General features: G+C 33.9%; 1 protein-coding gene across 1 annotated transcript in view; it reads left to right on the top strand.

Moving 5' to 3' along the window:
- LOC123543342 (carbohydrate sulfotransferase 1-like) overlaps positions 1-13,091 on the top strand; it is a 60,364-nt gene extending 47,273 nt beyond the window's left edge. Inside the window, exon 3 of the mRNA XM_045329422.2 lies at positions 9,918-13,091. Coding sequence (XP_045185357.1) covers positions 9,918-10,695 — 778 coding nt within the window. The 3' untranslated portion in view covers positions 10,696-13,091. The remainder of the gene's footprint in view (positions 1-9,917) is intronic.
- The last annotated feature ends 13,338 nt before the right edge of the window (positions 13,092-26,429 follow it).

The raw sequence follows: 26,429 nt of genomic DNA, 5'->3' as shown, positions 1-26,429 counted from the left end.
GAACCTGACATGGGGTCGTCTGCTAACGGTACCCCTAGCTCGGACATCGTTTCTTTAAAAACAGTTAATATTTTTGAACAAGAATCTTGAGTTTTATTTCCCCCTAAATAGTAGTCTAGATAATGAATCAGCTTTCCCGATTCCATTTTCAACTTGACACAAAATTCAAGAAATCTGGCAAAACGTTCAAAAGTTATACAGGAAATTGAGGCTCCGAATGGGAGATTTTGTCTACAAAAAATCTGTTATTGAATTTGAAACCAAGTAGTTCCCAATCCGCGGACCAGATCGGAATTAATCTATGTGCGCTTTTTATATCGGATTTAGTAAGAAACTGGCTTCAACTTTATCATAAAATTGTAAATGATATTCCAGAACGGATATATTTATCGGGGAAGGGGCTAAACTCTGAACATCTAAATTAGAGGGTTCGTTTTGACTTACTGATTGCTGCCATTTACTTTCTGTTGTTTTGACCCCTAAAGAAACCTCTACCTCTTTGAAAGCCTCTACCTCGGAAGGGCCTTTGAAAAGCAGAGGGGTTGCTTATATTTCCCTGACTGTTAACTGATGGATTGCACTCAGCTTGAGTATGAGGCCCATTGCATTTAGAACATACATGAGGGAATCTACAATGTGGCCATGAGCAACGACCAGCGTTAAAGTCCAAGCATGCAAACCTACTTTGTCTAACAGCAGGTGGAGTTGATGAGCTAGGCTTTGCAAGTGTACAACGCCACCATAGGTCGTTATTTATCTGTGACCACGGGGCGTGAGATATAGCTTGGCGAAGCCTAAATTGTTCAGCATACGTTCTCCACGCAAAGCCAGGTTGACGCGTAGCTCATTTACGAATGTTGTACAATAGTGCAATGCATGCATAAATGAATTAATAAATGCATTTTGAAAATTTCAATTTCAGACAGTTCGGGAAACAACAAATCAAGAAGGTAAATCACTGTAATTGTCTTAAGTTTAAACATAAAATGCTTCTTGTTTGAATTACCTATCAATAATTACGCTTTGATTCGAAGATGAACAATTATGTAGTATATTTTTGTTACCCTTATTAAGTGGTGTCACTAATTTCTTCATTAAACACAGACGAAAAAAAAACAAAGAAAAATATCAAACAAGGAATGCCACGCAAAAAAACGCAGCCTCCTTAAAACGAAACCCCAAGCACGCAGACGCGTGCACCATACCACACCCCTCCCCCCACACACAAAGCCATCACATAAGGACACACCGAAGAACACACACACACACACAAAGCCAACACATAAAGACAAAACGAACAAACAAAGGAACACAGTGGGGTACCGCCTTGGAACGGTCAGTGGCAAAAACACCACTGGGGAGCTTAAACCGATTTATGGTGCGCACCCAACCTCACTCTTACCCCACCATGTTCCAAAGACACGGGACAGTGTAAATAAAAGTTATCCCCTCCAGGTGAATCTCTAACACACGTAATGAAAACAAAAAGGCATGGCATGTAAAACACAAAAATGCCCGTGTATAAATACATAAAAAGCAAACCTTAAGAACCAAAAACATATGTACTCAATACCTTTCCAGAAGACAGAGCAACAAGAGAAACACCCTTAAGGGCCCGACGAAACAGGCCAGAAGACAAATATCAAAACAGTTCAGTCCTGGTAGGATTTAAAAACTACTTATCATAGAGTCCTCCCCCTCTTCCGTCAGACGCAATCAAAGAGGGAAGCGTAGTGTCCACATCCCCATAAAAAACGAGTTTGGAAATACCTTCTCGCTGAAGTGTCTTTTAATTACTATTGAATTTTAGAACTAAATCAGAATTACGATAATAAAGTTTAGCAAAATATTTACGCAGTTTGTAATAACGGTAGCCTTGCTGAAGAAGTTTACTTGTAATATAATGATTATGTTCATTGAAATTCTTGACATGACTACACGCTCTGGCAAACCGAATTAATTAAGAAATATATACCCCATAAGATGTAGCCTGAGGTACATCCCCATCCAAAATGGAAAATGAACAATACTGAAATTAAAATCATCCCTCTTGTCATAAATTTTGGTATGTATAATATTGTCATAAATAAAGAGATGTAAATCTAAAAATGAAGCATCAGTATCCGAATTGTTAGTTTTAATTAACTGAAGCTCCCTAGGATAAATAGTACCCATCAATTGACCAAACAACGGATTATCCATATTAAGAATGTCATCCAGATAGCGTGATGTATTATTAAATGCAGTTATAGGAAAGGGCTTTACAAACTTCGTCGCAGGTCCACATTGTATAATGTTTAATAATAATGCTAGTAAAAAAAGCTTTATCAAAATTGCAAGCGATAAATGTAGCATTCTCTCTGGCAAAAGTCTTTTGAATCTGACTGTAGATACCTTGTAATTATTAATTTTCAACTTATCCAGGATTTCGCCAGAATTTTTTAACCGACCAAAATAAGTGTTTACCAGAGTTTTCGTATACTTTATCGCAGTATCTTTCCACGTGGGCTTTCACAGCAGTTAGACATGATGTTGATAGTTTTGAAATATTTGTAGTTGTACAAGAGCTTGAATTAGCGATGAAGTGAGCTTTATATGGTTGAGTAGAGTTTTTGCCAATAGGGTTTTTCATTTAAAGGCGCTCACGATAGTTTTTTTTCGGACGGGTCGATATTTACCCCAACACTGTGCCAATTTGGTTGTGTTAAAAATCGATGTAGCTCATTGCAGAGTTAGAGCGGTCTTTTGCGTATGCCCGGAAGTGATTATCTAATTTCGCGTATGGCAGAAATGCGCAAAGTATTGTATTTTCGCATGCATTTAATGTATATAATGTATATTATACCGACTAGAGGTTAGGTTAAGTATCACCATAGTTACAAAATATATACATTTACAGTACTTTTGTTTCAAATTGTTTCAATCCGACATATACTGCATTGAGTCACAGCTGTTTCTTGTCCCGTACCGTACCCATACCGTACATAAATATTCCTAAACTATAGGTTTTGTTCGGTGAAAGGCGGAAACTTCCATCGTTCTATGACATCAAAATATTTCAGAAAGACCTTAAAATCCGCTTATTAAGAAATTTGTCGTTTGATAATTTAATATAATCTAAGCCATTTGCTCAAACAGTGAAAGAGTATTTCGTACCAAACTGCGTTGTATAAATGACCGCCATACTCCACCTCGTTGTAATTTGATTTAAGCGAGTTTTGTTAAATTATATTATGTAAAATGCGATAAAATAGCAGAAGTACCAACTTAAAATTGACAAAATATGCAAAAATAGCCCTTGGGTCTGCTGAACAAGTATTTTTTATTTACAAAATCATTTTCTTTTAGTTTTTCTGAGCATGTTTCAAATAGATATATTGCATTGTTTTTATGTTATAAAAATGTTTAGATTTCAAATTTATGGTGATTATTATACTGAACTGAAATATACTTTTGGAGTAAAAAAAAATAGAAAAATGTTTAAAATAGCACCATATCTAGGAGTAAATTAATTCGAAACAAAGCCGGTGACCTAGTATTTTTATTTCATTTTTCAATACACAACATCATGATCTTTTAATACAAAACATTTCATCAAAGTCTATTTTTGAGGAAAAAAAGTGTTGTCATTGTGTACCTCCCTATTCAATATATGACAAATGCATTATTATGCACAATACACCTGATGTTTCTACCGTTGCAGAATGTACAATAAGCTTAATAAGTAGTTTTCGTAAATCAAAATGTACGCGGACCCTATACTCTATACTATATGTAGCTCGTACGAATGTTTTGTGAAACAGACGTTATTATTCCGTACACTTTATATTCCAATTTCATGAAGTATGCCATGTATTAGTGCTTTTCATCTGTACGTAGAAAAGCAATATCAGAAAGAGTACTACTCTTTTTTTAACCAATATGTTTCATTGTATTGTATAGATATGCCGCAATGATACTTAAACATTATAAATAAATCATCAAAGAAAAACAAATAATTAATGAAGAAAGAGAAACAAATAATTTCATATCATAAAGTTCACAGTTACAGACGTTTCAGTTTCCAATGAACTAGCACGTAAAAGAATTACACAACATTAATACTGTCCTATCAAACCGTGAAAACTATGACCCCGTTCTGGCTCCACATACCAGGTATTTGTATCACTGAGCTATCTTAGCCTGGTACAAAGATCAACAACTTTGCGGTTAAGACACAATCATTTAACTAAGATCACCGGTTCCGGGTAATCTCATCCAAGTGAGATAAGTTAATCACTTCAATTCCGGGACGTTACATTACCGGGAAATATGTCGTCGGGCTGAAGAAGCTAAAATATATAACATATGGTAAGGACCATAGCAAATACAAATAAAAACACACGTTGCTATGTTGGGTACAGGGTACACCATACATCATGCAGGCTCCAATGAATAAAATGTGCCAGTAATACAACACAGTATGTGTGCTATTACGTCCATACGTCACTTGTATAAGATACACCACATAGAATTGTTATCAATTCTCTAGCTAATTACTTACTAAACTAACTTTAGTATTATAAGTATAATGACAAAATAAATAAGTACATATTCCTTTCATAGACAAGAAGATAATTAACTGCAGATATAATTAACAAAACCAAATCAACGTAATTAAATAGCCGGTAGGAACGATAACTCTGTATTATCATGTAGAAAAATGACAATCAAAAGCAGAAAATCATGCATGCGAACTCTGACATTTACCTCAATATCTCAATCAAAAAATTATAGAAAGACGATACAATAACTTGTCTTTCTACTATAGATACTTTGAAGTATGTATGCCAGTTTGTGACAGAATATTATTATCAATGATTGTGTAAGTAAAAATCAAAGGCTAATTTAATTCCCGAATGCTGCCTTTTAAACTACGACTACCAATTTATATGTTTATTTGCCAAGAAATGAAAGATATATTCTTACACATCTAGCGGGAGAAGACAGGGACAGTCTTTTCTGCATTTAAAAGAGTACATTGTGACGTCAAAATTGTAAACGTTTCAGCTAGTATTCAAAATATAAGTAAACTATGGTTGTATTTCATTAGGGTTCTTTATTTGGTAATAAATGACATTTCGTAATAAAGTACCTGTAGAATTTAGATCAAGAGAGTTTCAAAATAATCTACCTTGTAATACTATCATTCTAACGACGTTTCATCTGAGACAGAAAATTTCAATCATAATCTGATCAAAATATATAAATGTTTTAAAACTATTTTTATTACATTTAGTTGTGTTCCATTTATGTAAAAATCTTAACAAACGTTACAAATGCAATTATTGAAAGTTTAAATTTTATTTCAAGATAAAATATTAAGATGAGAAAGGATAAACTTGTAAACTTTGTGACATTTTCTAAAGTTCCTGCTAGTATGATTTATACTGTTTAAATTAATTTGAAAATATCCAGTTTTATCGCAATAATTAGCAATGTGACATACATAACACAGGTTATTACCTATTCTGTTCCATTTTTTTTTATAATTTTCGCATTGGAGGAAAGTTACAGAACGGTTTCTAATTAAAACTTGATAACACTTATTAAGTTTAGTTAAACTATTGACAAGGTTTAAAAATCATTACTTTGTTTAAAGAGGACCTTAGAACGTTACCAACTCTATATTTGTTACACGTTTGTTATTTGGTAGAATTTCTGTTATATATATTTATAAGAGGCATGCCCTTTCAAGTAAAGCATTTAAATTGAGATAATGCAATGTGACATGCCCCTAAAAACTGTTACATACCTACGATAACGCAATATTTTTACCCAATTTTACATTGACATACTCTTTAAATCTACATTTATATAGGTATTGTTTCTTTTAATTTGTACACTATTAGGTCTAAAAATGTGAAATTTTGCATTTAAAGCAAGTTAAAGGACTAATTTTATTGATGTGAAATGAGCATGAATAATATTAAATGACAGGAAACTGATAAAGTTCTTCCAGGATAAAAATTCTGTAACAGTTTATATGCACAATATCGTGTTGCAGTTATTATTCATTTTTAAGATGTCGTCTTCTGTTTTATTGCGAATAACAGTTAATGTTAACAAGTTGCTGATTCAAAGCAGAAGGAATATATGGAATTTAATAGTCATTTTTGATTAAATTATATTCATATGATGAGATGAAAGTATAGGTCAAGGATACCATAAATAATCATCAACAATGTGCACACAATTCACTTGCTGTTGTGCCCTCCCAACCAGATTTTGCTTGAAAATGATCATATTCAAAATATATTAATATAAATTAATAATAAGTTTACTTAAAAATGATACCCTTCAAAGATTAGCTTGAAATAAAACCGCTTACCATGGTAAGTTGAAATTTACACCTTTTTCCTTGAAGTGTAGGAATCCCAGTTTTGTCTGAATTGGACAATTGTTGGTCAGTAGTATGGTACAAAACTATTTTGTGTATACATTAACAGCAAGCATTATTGCTTTTAAAGAAACATATTTATCAACATTATTTATGCCCATGTAATACGAAATAATTTTAAAATGTCTTAAAAAGTACTTAAAAAGTTTCTGAATTTCAACACATATGTAATCTTATATATCTAAACAATTTAATAAATTTGAGGTTTTACTCCTTCCATGATACTATCTCTCATTTTTAAAAGTGACTTTCTTACAAATTTTTTACTTTAATTTATATTATTAAATAACCTTTTGATTAGCATTTCTGAAATTGCAATATATTAGAGAAAGCATGTTGTTCTAAATTTACGTACTGGAATTAAAAACAAAGCTATGGGAGTTTTGAAGATATTTGCAAAATATCATATATTTAATAAGAAGATTTGTTATGACACGTTTTAAATGTAACTGTTAGAAGGGAACTGATACGCGTAAAACTGAAAGTAACATACTGTTATGTTTACAATTTGCTTTTAATTTTGTTATCATTGCCAAAGTATAATTTATAATACTATGCTTATATTGCATGTATAATCTGTTTATGGATATAAAAAGGTAATGCAAATGATCTACTATTACATATAGATGCCACAAATAAAGAAGAAATATGAAGTTAATATAAGAAAAAGTCAATCTGCTATTCAGTGTTAGTGTTCTTAGAAATATTTATAAAAATAGTTTTATGACAAAAATATTTTAGAAATAAAGCACATGTGGTACTCGAAAATAATCTTAACGGATATCATTATTAAATTGATGTTTTTGTTGGTTTCAATTTGTTTAAACATGATCTATGATAGATTATCATATTGACTGGCGGGCGGGGCCTAAAGTACAAATTGACAGCACCGAAAACCGTCACGTGCGAAATCGCTTAGGTAAGAATAAATGTGACGTCAATTGGTTTAATGTCAATACAATTCGACGTTATACACAATTTACTACGAAATATTAACAAAGGCTGCATATAATTGCATGTATTTTATATATATAATTAGGCTGGATTTAAAAATAAAACAATTGTTTTGCCTATGTTTATGTATAAAGCGGCTTGACACATAAAGTATGTGCTCTTCACCACTGTACCTATGAGTCGTGCAACATCAAGTTGTAAAAATGAAATGAATGAACTGGCACGCAGAAAAAAGTGCCATTCAAATATTCCACATGAAAATGCAAACACAACCAGCCGTGTCTAACTGTATAAAAACAGTTTGGTTAATTCCGACTGGATATTGAAACGTAAAATTATTATCACTTCCAAATGTTATGTATCAACGCATCCTGACATGCACAAACAGTAGCCCGACGAACTCCCCGGAAACACTACCAGATAAATTCCCTTGCGAAGAATTAATGGTTTGGTCGACATGTAGATTTATCCTATTGATCTCACGATATGGCAGTTGTTGAAAAGTTATCTCTCTATGTTGTATAGTGAAGCAGTTAAATAGGATATAGATAGCTTAATTAAATGGCACAGGTGCCAGCCGGTTTGAAGATGACTGGAGCTGAACTGTACATGTTTGAGGATGGGCTCTGCATATTTAGACTATTATTTGAAAGAACAATTTTATGAGTCTGGAGTACCTATTTTTTGAATTAGGTATTTTAGATTCGAATACGGTTGATACATGGACTAGGTTCTTTTGATTTTGTAAAACACAGTTATGGGTGGATTTAAAACATATTTTATTATTTGGGAAATCTTGCTTCATGTTATACACATACCGTGAACCATTTCAGTTTTACTACCTAATTTATACTCTAGGACAAAGACATTTTAAATTTCTCATTCATTTCGTTGACATTTCGGCTATGAAAAGAGGATAATTGCTTGCCTATGTAATATAAAATGATATCGATTGTTCACGGTTGTATCATCATGATAGTAAGCGGCATCGGCGAATTTTTAAATATGTGTAATGCAAGTAATTTGTATTTAGAGACGTAAAATATATCTGTTAATGATGTAACAACAGGTCAAAACATGTGTATACATGTTTAAACAATTTCAGTTTCCTGATTACAAACATATTTAAATTGCGCTTGTCTGTTTTCAATTTGTTTAACAGTTTTAAGTTTAAAAGTTGGCGATGGTGGTGTTGCTGGTGCTGATGCTGCCGTACCTATCTGTTTATCTGTTTTCGAGGTATGAATTGTGTTTTTATTATTTCAGCAATTTTGCTTCAAGTGCTTGTTATTTCAACGAAAATGATATTGTAAATACTAATAAAACCTTTATCACCTACTCAGCAACCAACTGAAATAAATATAAAAAATTCGGTCATATGGTTCTGATGGCGGCCATTTAGGCATTCTAGAAAAAAGAAAATACCCTAGATCACGAGGTACTGTAAATGATCCATCTAAAGAACAACATAAAGTAATAGAACATTGAATAAATCAAAGTGTCCTATTATTTTTGCAGGGAAACAACATTGAAATTTGACGGTGGCGGCCATTTTAAACTTTCCTATTTCTTTTTTTCCTCAAAGATGGCAAGATGACATCCGGTGGATTCTCATTCACTGAAAGTTTAGAACAGGAAACTTCAAAAATACCATGTACATACCCTATTGCAAAGTTCAGTTCGAGTTCTGATGGAATATACGTAATACATAGCAATTTCTGTACGGCATTCACATCATAAATGTTTAAACATATGCATGCAAATTTAAGATATAAAAAAAAAACATTGTTTTCGTTTAAAAATTTGTAAGGCTTTCAACATGTTAAAAATCATTGTTACGACAACACGCACTTCTACAAAAAAAGCATCATTCCTCAACGGTCCTTTTAAAATTGATCTGATTGTAGTTAAAAATAAGAAGTGAACGTCTCTTCAGTCCTCACTTTTGTATTACGCGAAGTGAGTCTGCCAAAACATTCAAACGACCCGGAATTGATCGTAAGAAGTAAAATTGAAGTGTACACGCGCGGAAATGCATGTGTTACGTACATACTGAGTTGGCTATTTTACCACTGCGTGATATTATGCTTTTCTTTTGTTACCGAAAAGTATATTGCAAGTATCAATAAAACCTTTATCACCTACTAAGCAACCAACTGAAATACAATATGAAAAATACGCTTATCATTTGGTTCTGATAGCGGCCATTGTAGGTATCTAGAAATAAACCTTGAATAAACCCCAATTTAAAGTTGCCTATTATTTTTGCATGGAAAACTGCATTGAAATTTACCGATGGCGGCAATTTCAAATGTTCTTAAATATTTTCCCCAAAGATGACAAGATGTCATGAAGTCTAAAAAAATAGGAAACTGCAAAAATATTTGTATATACCCTAAGGTTCAGTTCAAGCCCTACAGGACTGTTATTATAACTATAAAAGGAAAATCTTTAGAAAAAGTAAAATGGGGAAACATTTATTTACGATAGCATACGTATATAATATATATTACAATATATTTAGGTGGCATAATAAAACGCAAGAAATGGAAGTCAGTCTACAAGAGATTAACTGTTGGGTTTCCTGTAACTTAAGTTCGGTATGTTTGCCAATACAGTTGGAAAACGATTCAACACCAAATGTGCATGGATGTTGTGGTAGGGAGGCATTTAACTCCTGCTTAAAAGCAGAAGAAGCGTACTGTGAAAATGCTTCTGTTAAAGTTATGAAATTTATACGACTGAGGATGAGATCATTAATAATTCTTTTGCAATCACACGCAAACATGAAAGTGATTCATCTTGTAAGAGATCCTAGAGGAATTATGAGTTCGAGTGTGTTTATAAGGTCAACATCACAAGATGTGCATAAACATTGCTATAATTTGCTCGACGATCTAAAACATTCAAAGAAGATTCTATTGCAATACCCAGAAAGGCTACTTATAGTTAACTATGAAAATCTTGCCGATTACCCTATTAGAACAGCAAGGGAAATGTTCCAATTTGCCGGATTTAATCTTTCAACTAAAATCAAAGATTATATCAAACGACAAACATCAGCTGACAGAGATTATTGTATTTACTGCACAAAAAGAAAAAATTCTAGTGCAACTGCAATGAAATGGCGAACACAGCTTAGCGCAAACAGTGCTCGTTTTATATATAATGCTTGCGGAAGGACTAATAAAGTGTTAGGTTATCTGCAACTTTCGAGCGAAAACACAATTAGAAATTATTCATTTCCATCAAGAAAATTAGTAGATATACATCAGGAGCTGTTATCTGACACATACTTTTAGGCCTTTCTGGTTGAACATAGATGGAAAATTGGAATGTTGTATAAATTGCATGAAAAAAAATGCAAGAAAGCTGATGGATGTATGCATATAATTTTAGAGTTGAAAACATCTGTATGCATTTTAATTAGTAGTGACGTCACTCCCATTTTCTTGCACATACGCAACCTTCTTTCACTTTTCTAGCCTATGCATTAAGCTCCGGGAAAATATTAAAACGGCGTTTCATGTGCTGTTGTTGTTGTTAAGACATGTTTTTCAATATTGAAATACTAGTATTGTGTCAGGGCTGAATACTTACTCTTGTGTACGCTGTAGAATTCCGGTCGACAAAGTAAAACTGGTCCTTACAATAAAAAGTTCGTTTACAAAATTACTGTTCTGTTAATTATGTTCTCGCTTTCCGAATTCTTAAATGACATGCAAGCTATGGTTAATAGCATGTATTTCTTTATCGGAGAGAAACAAAAATTATCGATATAAAATCATTAAAACATACTTTTGTTGGTGTTGCTGATTTGTGCACCCTGGTTATGGACATGTAAAATGGTTACTAAATGGTTACTAAACTTGGTACCGGAACGTAACGCAAGAGCAACTAACCTGATGATTTTTAAGAGAAAAACAAGATGTGATAGGCAACGGTTAATATAAAACATGGTGCTATTAACACACTGTTACTGTTACATATTAGAAATAATAAACAAAGACGAGATATTACTTTGTATGGTTTAAATTTTTTTCTGGTATGCGGCAAGAAATGGATTGCAGCAGTGTCGATATAAAATTGAAAGCTGCCGTGAGTAATTGTATTATAGTAGTTAGGTGCGTTAGCAGATAAAGCAGGGAGTAATCAGAGCTTATTTGTTTGAAGTACATAGTAAAAGTTCGAAATATTTTCGGTTCAGCTTACATATATGGTACAGTCCTATCAAACAAAACCACAGTCATAGCAACGATCTTTGTGAATAGCCAAACATTTCAGGTTTAGTTCTCCACTAACAATAACATTTTTAAATAAATATAATACGGATTCAAAGACAAGAACATTTTTTAGTATTCATATTGATTTTCGGACCTCCAGACAGCACTATAAGACTGCCTTTATTTTATATCAGATCAAATGAAAAATGGATAAGAAATATTTTGGGGTAAAAAGGGAGTCCATGGAATTCATTTGCGAACATTATAGCGTAAACAGGCTTCTGGCACAATTTCTAGTAAGGTATCAATACGGGATTGTTTTAGCTCAGAGATCCATGACAGCATATGAACTTTAACATCTCTGAGCTGATATTTTACCTACTTAAAAACAAATTAACCTCCATTTTTAATTTTAATTTAATTTCAACAGATTTTATACACCTACGGAATATTTAAATTTATGAACTGTCTGAATTTTGCTACAAACAGCATGCCTCTTATTCTGTCTGTTTAAACATTGAAATTGAAAGAAGAAGGAAAATACGGATATTTAATACTTATCGGTGTATTCAAATTTCATTGATATTCGTAGAAATCAGCATAATTGATAACTTCACTAGTATGCGCGTAAGTTTTTAAAATCAAGTTTAAATGTATATGTCGAGGGGCTCGTGTTTCCATTGTAACGCTTTTTCTGTCATTTCTAAACAACTATGTATAAAAACGGGGGTTTTGACGGCATCAGTGCCATTCTGTTAACGACCAACGTGGAATATTTGGGTAATATTATTAACAAAATATCAAGCACTTTACATGGCACCCAATTTTTCTTAAAATTTAAAGTAACCATGGCAACAGAGATGTTTAAAATAGCTTCTATCTTGTTTTTGTCACAATATCTTATAAAAATATCTCACATGTCATCGTGTTACTTGCAATGTATTCAAACAAATTTCACAGCCTAATGTACATACAGCAGTAACCTTCGCCTGGCATTTTCATTGAAAAATCGTTCAGCATGCTGCTATTATTTTCACAGATTTAGTTGAAATGAAAATAGGAAGCCGAAACTTCCTATTGATTGTTTTCTTAAATAGACCAGTGTCAACGCTTTTGAATTTTACATTTAGACATATAGGTCACATACTTCGTTTCTATGGTAACATCAATTTAATGCAAGAAACCACAACTTTCTACTGAGATTTGAACAATTTTAGATCTTAGTTTGAAAATAATAAGTAACAAATTATCAACGGAAACTAAAAAATAGGTGTTGCAAATCGAACTGTTGTTTTTTTGTATTTGATAAAGGCCGTAACAAGTAACCTTTCACCCAAATATATTCCAAGTAACATTGGTAACAATCATACATTATATTTTACATTTTGCTTAACATTTCAATATAAATACATAAAAGAAGCAAAATATTGATTATTATTCAGAGCAATAGACTCATAAAAATATTTCAGCTGTTTGAAATTAGCTCAAATAAAGAAAATTCACAAAATGACGTCATTTAAATGGAACATTGTTTTGAAGCGTTTCTGCGGCAATTTATTTCTTATTTCTGCATTATTAAACCATAAAGCATCACATCGGAGACAGATTCGTTTTTTGCTTTCAGAAGAATGGATATACCTACCTACCTCCGTAATGCAATTCACTTGGTCTGTCGAACAATGCGTGAAATGATGCTATCAGTTGAACTGCCATTTGTTGCTATTCTAACATGCAGTAAACATCATTAATTTTGTTTAATTTTTAAGATATGATGGCCAATCATGTGCACTGCTGATAAACTTGTACTTGTTTTCCTTCAGGAGATTTTCCCAAAACATGGAAGAGAAAATACGAATTCAAATTTCCATACACTGTCCCTGATAAGAAGAATAAGTTAATGTTTTCAAATGACATTCCAGACGACCCTTATCAAGAAACAAAGAGTTGTTATCACTTATCTTCGTTCAAAAAAACAATTAAAATCATGAACAGAAGATAAACCTTATTAACCTTTTTAAGCAATATATCCATATTACCAGAGCCTGCTGACAGTGAAAACAAGTCAGTTGTCGGTGGATTGACACACCTCCCTAAGGGCTATGTGACAAGTACCCACTAACAATTTATATCTGTTGAAAGTTTGAATAACATCTGAATAAGTGGGACCCTAATTATCTTCTCTTCCGTATTTTTTTTGATGACCTAAACACATGAAAATGGCACATATACATATAGATAATATGTCTAGCGCTCAAGATAAGATGTCGTGCGTACGAGATAAAATTCGAGCGCACGATATAAGATGTCTTGTGCTCAAGATAAGGTGTCGTGGGCACAAGATAAGATGTCGAGCGCTCGAGATAATATATCGAGTGCTCGAGCTATGATGTCGATCGCTCGAGATAAAATGTCGTATGCACGAGATAAGATGTCCAACACTCGAGATAAGATGTCGTGCTCTCATGATTAGATTTCGAGATAATATATCAAGCGCTAGAGATAAGATGTCGAACGATCTAGATAAGTTGTCGTTCGCTCACAATACTTTAATCTTAAAAAATTAAATGCATGCTCTAAACATACCACCGTATTTACTTAATAAATAATGATTATAACTTTTTATAGAAAAGGGCACAGTTGATGCGTGCTCAAATTCCCTTGTGGTCCTCATTCAGTTAAAAATTACAAACAATTTACATTAATGCAAGATACATATAAAAAGACAAATTAATTCTTTGAATACAACTATCAACAGATGACATGTTTGACAAGTTGATACTGCGGAACTAATGGCATTGTTGTGATTTTATAGAAGTATATATCTACTGATATGTTGTTAAGCATGCAAAAAACGTCCTACATGTTTAGCAAATAATGTACATTAGGGTTAAAATCAGTTTAAAGACGCAAATAAAGCTGACTTACAGTTTTACCATTGATATCAGTTAATGCCATTTGATTAATTTAGAATATTGTTTTGATTGGTGTATCAAATTTGCTACTACTAACCAATATTGTTTTATTTCTAAGTACATGTATACACGTGTAACAACCTACATTCCGTAAACGAGATGGATGGTTTCATTACCTGAAAAAACTTTTACACATCAAACATGATTTGAACCTACAGCGGTGTGGGGGAAGTGCAGCGACCTTAACGACGAGGTTCCCTAACTTGAACATTTGAGTCATGATCCTGCTAATGGCCTGATACACGCCCTCCTGTTGGGTTAATATTTGTTTGTTTGTTTGTTTTGGGTTTAACGCCGTTTTTCAATAATATTTAAGTCATGTTACGGCGGGCAGTTAACCTAACCAGTGTTTCTGGATTCTGTACTAGTACAAACCTGTTCTCCGCAAGTAACTGCCAACTTCCCCACATGTCTTATCAGAGGTGGAGGACGGATGATTTCAGACATAATGTCTTCTCTCAAATCGTCACGGAGAACATACGTCCCGCCCGGGGATCGAACTCGCGACCCCGCGATCCGTAGACCAACGCTCTCCCTACTGAGCTAAGTTGGCGGGCACTATTGGGTTTATAAGTTTATTAATAAGGTTTTAGCTCAAGTTATATCAAAGGTACAGCACGGACAAGGTAAGTCATGACCTTTGATCCTTGAGTGAGCTTGGCAATTTAGATAGGGAACTGGATTTGGATGCTACACACAATCCGTGCCTAACATTTATACCTAACATTTGTTTCAATGTATGTCAAAGTGGGCGGCCAGAAAAAAATCGGGTATATCGGCTATGTCAAGTTCACCACAAGCTAGTTCTGCAAAAACGTCTCTCGGAAATTCACCCAGACGGCACCATGGTTAAGCTGCGGAATATAAGTAGTTGAAAGGTGTAATAAGAACTAGAATTCTACTGCAAGTAAAATTAGTGCTATCAAAACAGGCGTATCTGAAAACTATTGCGAAAAGATTTTTTAAAATTTATGTATAACACTAGCAAATTACTCTTAATGTACCAAAGTTATAGTTTCACCACCATATCTTCAACAACTTTGCATGAAACTCTTTAAAGTCCGACTATAAAAGCACAGATATGCAAATGCCTGAACGAAATGTAATTTCATCACAATGTTCAGGTTATCTTTTAAATCAGAGACACACAACAGATAAAGTATGTCACAAATCCCATCATAACGAGCACGTATTATTAGAATATTAAATCTTAATTGACAGTCACGCCCATCACATTTAATTAGTATTTCTCTGTAAAGGGTTCTTTTTGTCAGCATTCAGGCGTGGCGCCTTTTTTCTCATTAAATATCTTCACTTTAATGTACTACTTCCTCGAGCTTAAATGCTTAAAGGACAATTTTCAGGTTATCTCCTGTAAGATATTTACACATATGTAAACAATAGATAAAGTTAGTCACAAATCCCGTTATCAGTAGCATTTACTATTTGAACATAAAATCTTTACAGACATTCGCGCATGTCAGAGCCAATCAGTATTTCCCTGTAAAGGCTTCTGTTTTTGTGTCAGTATTCAGGCTTGACGTTTTTTGTTGTTGTTTTTTTCATTAAATCGCTTTCATTTCACTTTTATGTACTATTTCCTGGAATGCTTATATGACATAGGTCTGCATAAAGATAGGCACTGCTCAATTTGAGTTTTGCCCGAAAAAAGAGACATAATTGAGGCTTGACATAGAATAGAATTTAAAAAAGCAAAATTCAAATTGCCGATTGCTTTATTCGACATTAAATCTTAAATCAGCTTCTTAAAACTGTCTTCATCATTACTAATAACCAAACTCTGGTATATCAACACAAAACTATACACAGAAATAAAAATTATTGCAAAATTGTATGACACATGCGGGAATGAAAGGGTGGTGATGTTATCAAAAGCAAAAGGAAATAAGTGAAAGAATCTTTATTATCTTGGTGGATGGGGATGCAATTTGACCTGTGAGCTTGACATCGAAATTTTACCTGCTAACATTTACTAGCAAAGCTTGCAAATTTTTGGTCAGCGTTATATGTGCACAAGGAATGTAAATATAACAAAACGCACACATAGGCCTAAGTCGCTGAACTAAATATAGGAACTTGACCGTTTCACCCTGCTTGTGACCAAGCTTTGAGAAGATCCATCTCAACAATGTGTCATGTCCAACTTTCAGACCCCTAGCTCAAAGGACAAGGTCACACTTAGCAGTCAAATGTTAGCATAGCATGAACAGAGTCTGCTTCGTGTCCGGACCATAACTCTGCCATCCATGAAGGGATTTTAATATTACTTGGCACAAACTCTGCCATCCATGAAGGGATTTTAATATTACTTGGCACAAATGTTCCCCATGATGAGATGACGTGTCATGTGCAACACCCAGAACCCTGGCTTAAAGGTCAAGGTCACACTTTGAATGCAATGATTAGTAGGATTGTTTTCCTGTCCGGTATATAACTTTGTCATGCAAGGCAGATATTAAATATCAGTTTGCACATATATTTTCCTGGATGAAGCAATATGTCATGCGAAAAACCTTGTCTGTAGCCTAGTGGTAGAGCGTCCGCTTCGAGTGCGGGAGGTCGTGGGTTCGATCCCCGGCCGCGTCATACCAAAGACGTAAAAAATGGTACTAGTAGCTTCCTCGCTTGGCGCTCAGCATTAAGAGGGTAGTGCTAGGACTGGTCAGCCCGGTGTCAGTATAATGTGACTGGGTGGGGTATCATGTCACGTGTCTACGACGTGATATTCCAGTGAGGCAGCACTATAAAATTGGGCATTGTGCTCACTGCTACAAGTAGACACCGTCGTTTATATGACTGAAAAAATGTTGAAAAAGACGTTAACCCGAACACATATATATTGTCTAAGGTCACGGTCACACGTAGAGGCCAAAGGTCAGATACAAAAGTAACTTTGTCGGAAGCATTTCTTCTTTATGCATGGAGCATGGAGGGATTTTGATGAAACTTGGCACAAATGCTCACCACTATAAGACAGATTGTCGCGCGTAAGAACCATGTCTCTTGGTTAAATCTAAGAATGACTTTGTCCAGAGCATTTCTTCTCCATGCATGGATAGATTTTGATGTAACTAGGCACAAATATTCATTGTTATGAGGCACCCTTGTTTTAAGAATTACCTCCCTTTGTTGTTACTATAAATAAATTATATTGTTACTTTTTTCTTTACTCGCTGTAGGGAAAAATTGAGACGTTTCTGTGGTACAACATGCATGTTACATGATTTTCTAGATGCATTTTGGCCTATCTCTACTTGGTAAAGAGTTTTGTGTGGACTTGTAAATTTTTTTTTCTAATAGATTATTTTTTATCAATTTCCCTTTGTTGTTACTATAGATATCTTATATGATAACTTTTTCATAGTTGACCAAAATAAATACATGTGAAAGCAACTATATATATATAGATTTTCATGTATGCAAATTTTAATCCAAGTGCTTTGTTATAACATATTGTATATAGTACAATATTGTTTATACATCATTGACATATATCAATTTATTATGTTATACTGCAGTAGAAACAATAAGTGCCTTCCAGTAGGGGCCTTTGTATTGCATGGCAATACTTCATTCGCTTGTTAGGAAAAGTTTGTTTTATTTATTTTACCTCTTTTGACCTCTAAAAGGGGCTGAGTGAACCAATTTGAGAGAGGATCATACACGGATGCTACAGACCAAATTTCCTGAAGTTTCATCAAGTGGTTATGTGAATAAATCGTTTAATTTTTCTCCTTTCAGCTACGACAGCCAATAATAGAGTCCAAGAAGAAGATTTAAACGAATTTGAGGCCCATATAAATATCCTTCTCATCGAATTTGGTTAAGATCCATCAATTAGTGCATAAGAAGAAGTAATTATAAAAAAAATGCGAAAACATGACTTTATAAGGATGCTGCAGACAGAGTCCAGTGAAGATCCATCGACTGGTTTATGAGAAGAGATCGTTTAAATGTTTTCTATTTTAAGTTCTTGTGGCACCTTAAGTGGTCCAAGCGGAACAATTTGAGCACAGGAGGACAATGCCATGAATATCTATTAAATGAAAAGTTAGAAAAAAATAATGTAAGAGAAAAAATGTAAAAAGTAGATGCCTGGGATGTTTTGATAATCTCCAAGATCTTATAATTATCTAAAATTGTAATGGTTGTTTTTGCTACAATCATGTAACAAGTTTTGTACGTACACTTTCTAAAAAGTGTCATTTTTTTGTAGGTGAAGAGTAAAAATATAAGGCAATTTTCTTTTTTGATCCGAACCGGCAGCATGTACAACATACCTCAAAATCGTACCATTTGATATTATGTTGGTTTATTTTGTCATTTGATAATTCAATTTCTTTTTCAAGTTTTATCCTGATATTAAAATATGATATGATATGAAGTTTTATCCTGAAATTAAGATATGATATGATATGATATGAAACTGTCAAAAACTGAGTGTCTGTTTTTTATTTTTTATTTGAACTATGTAAAATTTTATCAGGAATATGATGGAGTTTATCACATTTTCTTTTCGTTTTACGTTTCTTTCAGCGATACCAAAACTGAATACCTCTAAACTGTATTGCGTTTTTAGATTTCTTGTCCAGATTTATATGTAGTGTGTAGTGTATTCCACAGTTGATGTACACAGTTACTTCCAAAAAATATGTGTTCTAGTTTTTCAACATGCGTGTTGCAGAAATAACATCAATTTGATTCTGTTAATTTGTATTTAAATGATGATTTGTTTGTTTGAAGAATTTTCATTAGATGTTTATAATAAAAACTTCGTATTTTTATATCTATTGTTGCTTTCTGTGGTTGCATGTATATATTTTACCAACAAGACGGTCTCTCTGATATAATCGCTGACCATTTTATTTCTGACTTAATAATTGATATTAGTCCATGTCTCGTTTGCGTGTCATAAAATAGCTTATTTTTTGTTTTTTTGTTTTGTTTTTCTTAATTTGTCTACAAGTAGTTCACTTTGCTTATATGAATATTCTCTTGCTCAAGCGCCTGTTTAATAGTAAGTGGAATGTTTGATATAAGATTATAATACTTCAAGAATTTGAATCTCTTTAAACTTATAGAAAGTCTTTGTTCTGTAATAATTTTTCGTACCAGTCTTTATAAAAATGTTTTATTGTTTTTAGTTTTATGTTTCTGTTATTACACATCACCTGTTTACTTATACTCTTATTGTTGTCCTGTGTATTAATCCTTACCCAAGCTGTTAATAGATCTTTCAAGAAAGTGTTGGATTTACATGTAGTTTCAATTTCTTTTTGAGAAAAAAATCTAACCTGATTCATGTGCTCTGCAATCGCCTCATCACTTTCTACTTACATGCAAAGCTGAAGTTAATGACTTGAATGGTTAATAAGGTATGCTCCGGACACTAAATATAATATATAGATTTGACATTTGTGCTCAATTTGTGACCCTGATCTTTGACCTGCTGACACAGGTTCATGTTCTCTGCACATTGCCCTATTGCCTCCTACCTACATGCCAAGTCCGAACTCAATACCATGAATAATCATTGAGTTATGCTCCAGACAAGAACTATGCGATTTTTGACCTTTGAGCTTAGTATGTAACTTTGACTTTTGACCGGTTCAAGTGCTCTGCATATCGCCATACCGCCATCTCCACTGGTGACTGACAATGTCAAACCGCGAGCCGTTTCGTTACGAAGACAGGTAATGGTTTCGTTGTGAGTATTTGTTTACATACACGCTTCACACACCCCTGTGTTACTGGAATTCATAACTGTGCATATAAAGGTAAGAGTATTTGTGTGAAACGTAAGCTGTAAATTTTTACCAATTGTTAGCAAAGCAAACATATGACTAATTTGCAGTTGTTTGATCGTGTGTTGAACAAAATCAGACAGTTTCTTTTTGAATGTGTGGTTTTATACAGCAAATTCATGATAAATACAAGCATCCGTTATTAAATGTAAATATTGTGCTTAAACTTTTAGCTTTTGAAAACGAGTTCAACATATTTTTCGACTGTACATGTTTTTCATTTGATTTTATGCCTCTATTCCCACAAAATTTGCCTTTACTACTCGGTCGTGTTTATAAGAAATGAGTATGGGTTATCTCTCGAACTCACTGCATTAGGTATGGGTTTTCAACTGAAGGTATATGCGTTTTCTATTGAAGACATCAACAGAATATGTCTAGGTTTTCTTCTGAAGCCATTAGATAATTATACATGTGCGCTGACCTTTAATATAATTTGTTTAATTTGTTGTGTTTAACATTAGGGAAAGATGATTCATTCTCGTATGTTTAAGTTTCACTTAAAAGCATTCGTTTTGGTAACTTTTGCATTGATTTAAATACAAATATGTAGTTACTGCATCCATTTCATGTATTTAAATCTTGTTGATATGCCACTCTATTTTTTATCCGAAATCATGTTTGTCCAAATCGTTCTTTTTTGCTAATTCATGATCTTATACAGGTCTTTGTGTGTATTAAGCGAAACTTGTGTGCATGGTTTAGTCATTGTAAGAGCTTTTAATGTGTATTTTCAAAGATTCATAGCTATTTTGCATTTTCTTGCTTATTGATATATTCACCTGATATTAAAATGCTATTTCTCAGATTAACCTTTTCTAAGCATACCTCTTTTGATGTAAAGGGCTTTTATTATGTAATTGATTTATTTCAACTTCGATTTGATGCTTCGGCCTTATAAACTCGTATATCATCACTGAGATTGGCTGTAGACAATCTGCATTTTCTCTGTTTTCAGATGGGTGACTGCATGGACTGGCTAAATATTTCTTTTGTTGATGAAGACATAACTAGCAGCGACGATGATGAGACGGTAATTATAGGAACATTATAATTATTACCTTGAAGATGCGTCCCACGACTATCCTATCTGAACCATTATGTCGCCAGTTCATAAACCAAGCGTCATGTATGGGGTGGAAACGGGTCGCCGGCTAGCTCGAGTGGTAGAACTCTGGACAGTCATAACAGAGGACCCTGGTTCGATCCCCACCGGGGACGGAGTACTTGTTCTACCCAGGAAGTTTATAGGTACATTTATAGCCCCGGTACACAAACATATACAGACAATTTTCTTGAGGAAGATCCCCCTTCCTGCGTCTAAACCTACTCACCGCTATGCGGCTCGTTATTTCGGTATCTGGCCGCATGTTGCCCTCAGCTACAAATTTCTTGATCCGGGGATGTCAGATCTGTTTGTGAGAAAAGTTGGCATTCTTAGTAGTACTATTTTGTTTGCTTATCAACAGAAACATATAAAGTTCTCATCGGTATTACTGTAGTATCATTAAATTTAGCGTGCATTAATTTTCGCGTAAAAACGATTTTTCAAGCGTTTTCGCGTGGTTTTAAATTCGCGTTTTGCCAAAGTTGTCTTTATGATTATAAAGTTAAAGTATCATTCGCGTAGGTTAAATATTCGCGGTTTTGTCCGCCCGCGAAATGCGCGAAAATTAATCTTCCGCGAATAAAAATGATTCCACAGTATGTCACAGTTTAAATGTGTGTTGTTATATTTTTCAGGATGTTAATAATAACACTGACAAAAATTTGAACATTGGTGTGGAAGAAACCAACGATGGACAAAAGACAGGCCCAAATCCTGCCAAAAGCTACAGCTGTACTTGATGCAAATATTCTACGCGTTCCAGGGGTAATTTTTACAGACATAAACAAGCCATTCATAAGAAGAAAAAGTTACAGTGTGACAAATGCACCAAAGAATGTTCACAGATGTATGACTTAAAACAGCATAAAAAGAGTCTACATGAAAATATTAAACTGCTTTGTGAAATATGCTCGAAAAAAATTAACACAAGAAATTCGTTACGCAGGCACAGATTGAAAATGCATAGCGAAGAATGTAAATACAAATGTGCCATCTGCAGTAAAACGTTTACTGAACGAAATCATTGCCTTGGACACTTAAATAATCCCGTAAATGCAAAGCCGTACTCATGGTCTGTAAGAAAGGATTTGCTTTTAAAAGCAGTTCACAGCGACACATGTTGAGTTGTGGAAATCATACTAAACAGTATAAGTGTAGCATTTGTGGAAATACGCTTAAAACCCCCAAGTTCATTGAAATATCATATGAAAGGGGCTCATGAAAATAGAGATCAATTGTGCAAGTGCGGAAAGGCATTTTCGTGGCCATATGCCTTGTCAATACACCAGAAACGTTGCAGAATGTCCAAATAGATGAGAACAAAAGACTATGACTATTTGTTATTAGTGATCGTTTTGTTGTTAAAGGAAATTGTTTTTATGTTTTACTGCATTACCTTTTACAGTTAAATGTTTATTTTCGATGATGATATATATTTTAACAACAGAAAGTACTGGTGCATATGCGTCACTTTTCCTTTCGCGCCCATCTACTGTTTAGTGCTTTAAAGTATAACATATTCCTGATTAGTTGACGATATTACAATAGATAAATATTTCATCTCTTGGTGATAAACCAGATTAACAGATAACAGGAACTCCTGCTAAGTGTGTCTATAATTCTGTACGTGTATCTTATTTTTTGTGTTAAAGTTGTTACATACCATTGACAATGTATAAATATCGCGGTAATCACACAGTGTATTTGAATGACAATGAAACATTTGATTAGTGTTTATTTAAACCTACTGAAATAATTATACTTCTGTAAGAGTTACACTGGTAGCACTTTCCACATTTTTATGCGTTGATTTAATGTTTAATAAAGTTGTTTAGTTTTTAAAGTTGTTGCTTTTTAAACATAATGCTGTATATTCGGTATAAATAATAGTATATTTCCTAATGGGCATCAGTCCGTCCATCTGTCCGTCCGCCAGTTAGCAATTGTGTGTCCGTACTGTAATGTTGTGTAACTCTTTAACTCTTTTCATGATTCTTAGGTTTTAAACTCAAAACAAATATCCACCCATCCCATTGAGATGGCATGCAAGATGGTCTTGTGAGTCGCGACAAATCATGTGAGTCGCGACAAATAGAAAAGGTTCTTATCGTAGTTTATCACGTAAGCAAGTAAAATTACGTCAAAGCTGGAAAATCGCCATTTATATGTGTTAAATGAAGATCATAACTAATAAAATATATATCATGTTTAAATATGTCTCAACTTTGAAGAATTTTAGAGCTGTCTGCCTTATGGTGTTGCCTGACTGGCTGAGTTCCACGTGAAGGCATGCGGTAATCCGGGACGTTTCCCTTTTTGCGCTTTGGTTTAGTTCTTTTCCGCTGCACCAAGTCAAATGTATGAGCACTGAAACAGATAGGGTTTCACGCTAACACGCTAGGGGGCGTGTAAGATGTTGTACATTTTATTATCTCTCATGAACAGACTCTTGGTTGCATTCTTTTCTTCCAAGGGATCATTTTACAGATTTTATATAAAAAAAAAAAAACATTTGACGTAAATCTGGACTGGATGTCCTGCATTCAAATTGGTGGAGACCATATTATATCGAGCAATAGGCAAACGTGTGATACATAGAGGATAATTGTTTGTTTCAGTGTAAGATCGGAAAAATATTTCACCAAGTGAACACCAGATGCAATATTTTCACGAGTGACGAAAAAAACAAAGACAAATATCAAACAGGGAATGCCACGCACCAAAAACGCAGCCTCCTCAAAACGAAACCCCCAGCAGGCAGAAGCGTGCACCACACACACACACACACACACACACACACACCAATATGTGTTCATGGAGAAAAGTCACTACACCTAACTTCTAACCGGAATATGACTACAGTACCTTCCGATCAACGTAGACGTGTATAAATTCAACATTGCACTGAATAAGCATTAAATGTAGCCATTGTGGGTGATTCGTCTTGAGAATGATCAATACAAAAAATTTGATTTTCACCTGAATCTCACTACATGGTCACGTGATAAATATTATACACACACGAAAATCACTAACTGGACTTTAGTAGGACACACACATGAAAATCACTACTTCTTGAATTACACACAGGAAAATCACTCCTTCTTGTTTGATATGACACATACTACTAGAAACAGCTACGGGGATTCTCCTTTTCACCTTCCGGATTGGGAAATATTGATTGAAACATTTCCAGATCGGCAAAGGAAACACCCACTTTTTAGGTACCTTGGCGCATGGGCTCCGGAATGAATAACGAGAGCAAAGTTTTAAAACATTATTGCTATTGAGATATTCAATAAAATCTGGAAATTAGATCCCTCGGAAGCATCGAGACCAAGGCAAATAGTGAAAATTGCAGAGTCGGTTTTTCAGTCTGTTCATGGGCAGTAATAGAAAATGCAACACTGCCCACGCCCCCTAGCACCGGCTTAAGCAGTATTCAATCTTCAAATCTAAATGAGTTGAAATCAATGATCCCGAAGGACCAGAAAATATAACAACACTGAGACGAAGTCGGAGCTCACAGTTAAAGCTTTCAGCACTTTCCCGTTTTGGATAAAAAAATCCTAAACAGGAAAGAATTAGCAATTTCTTTACTGTCCTGGTTGACATTATAAAACTTTCCTGATTTGGAAAATAATATCCTGAACAGGAAAGCTTTGATTTCAATCTGAATAGCTGTCAGTGATATATTCTGTAACACATTCACAGTTTTAGAAGTCTAGGTAAGTTTCTGTCATACTTATGATTTACCATTAGGAGTATTTCACCAACGAATCATAGTCCACAGTGCTGTAGTTATTTTTTAGGCCTGCCAGTAAATACTGGTAGATCGAAAAAATCACTGCAAATACACCGGCTGTCAAAATTTCTTGCCAGTAAAATGTAATATGAATCACACTTTTTTCCATCTCCAATTAGAATTACTACTTTAATAACACTAATAATTTTTGTAACATAAAAATGACATTTATTAGGTCTCTGAAAGTCAAACAGTGTCCTAAATAGATAAAACGTTTTAAAACAATACCAAAAAAACAGACCAAATAGACAAAGTAAATAACATTTATCAATGAAAATTACCTTCCCATGTTAAAGGTTGTATGGTTATCAAATACATTGTTCTTGAACTTTTTGGAACGATACCGTGATTATTTGTGTATAATTTGAAAACTAATTTTAAATACAAGTTGTAGATGCTAAAATGTCAGAGTGAAGATTGCATTTCAAAACTTCCCTGATAAGGAAATCGAAATTGCCAGTTCTTTCCTGTTTCGGGAAACTTTTTATCCAAATTGGGAAAGTGCTGAAAGCGTTAACTTTGAGCTCGAATATGTCAGAAACGACAATGTTTTAAAACTTTGCCATCGGTAGAATTTTAGATAAATGTTTTAAGAATGGATTTAAGCAAATAGTATGTAAAGTTTTGTTCATCCCAGAGCCCATGCGGAAAGGTATATAAATGTGGGTGTTTTTTTCCCGATCGGGAAATTTTTCAATCAATATTTCTCGATTAGGAACGTGAAAAGGGAAATCCCCTACTTTCCCGATCGGGAAATGTTCAGGACAGCATATACTATCATTCGATACCAGGAAACACGCTTACTGGACGTATATGATTGGTATCCGGTGAAACGTATTTTAAGGATTGATTGGTTCGAGAACACTTTTTTCATTTTACTAGTCCCTTTAAATTCTATGCAGCTCTGTGAAAAGCAAAGTTACAAGCGTGAAATGAAGGATAGTGATAGAGAAAATGTCATTCTGTAAATATGCTAACTAACTTTTCCTCCAAAGCTAAAGGGGTTTTTTTATAAATGTTAAAAACAAGCCAAAATTAAGAACATTTTGTAATTGCTCAACTTTACCTAAGTGTAGTTCTATGTGTAGTTGACATGATAGGTC

The sequence above is a fragment of the Mercenaria mercenaria genome, chromosome 7 (genome assembly GCF_021730395.1).
Source record: "Mercenaria mercenaria strain notata chromosome 7, MADL_Memer_1, whole genome shotgun sequence".
NCBI classification, from domain to species: Eukaryota; Metazoa; Mollusca; class Bivalvia; order Venerida; family Veneridae; genus Mercenaria; species Mercenaria mercenaria.
The sequence above is the reverse complement of the archived record's forward strand: the minus strand, read 5'-3'. Positions and strand labels throughout refer to the sequence as shown.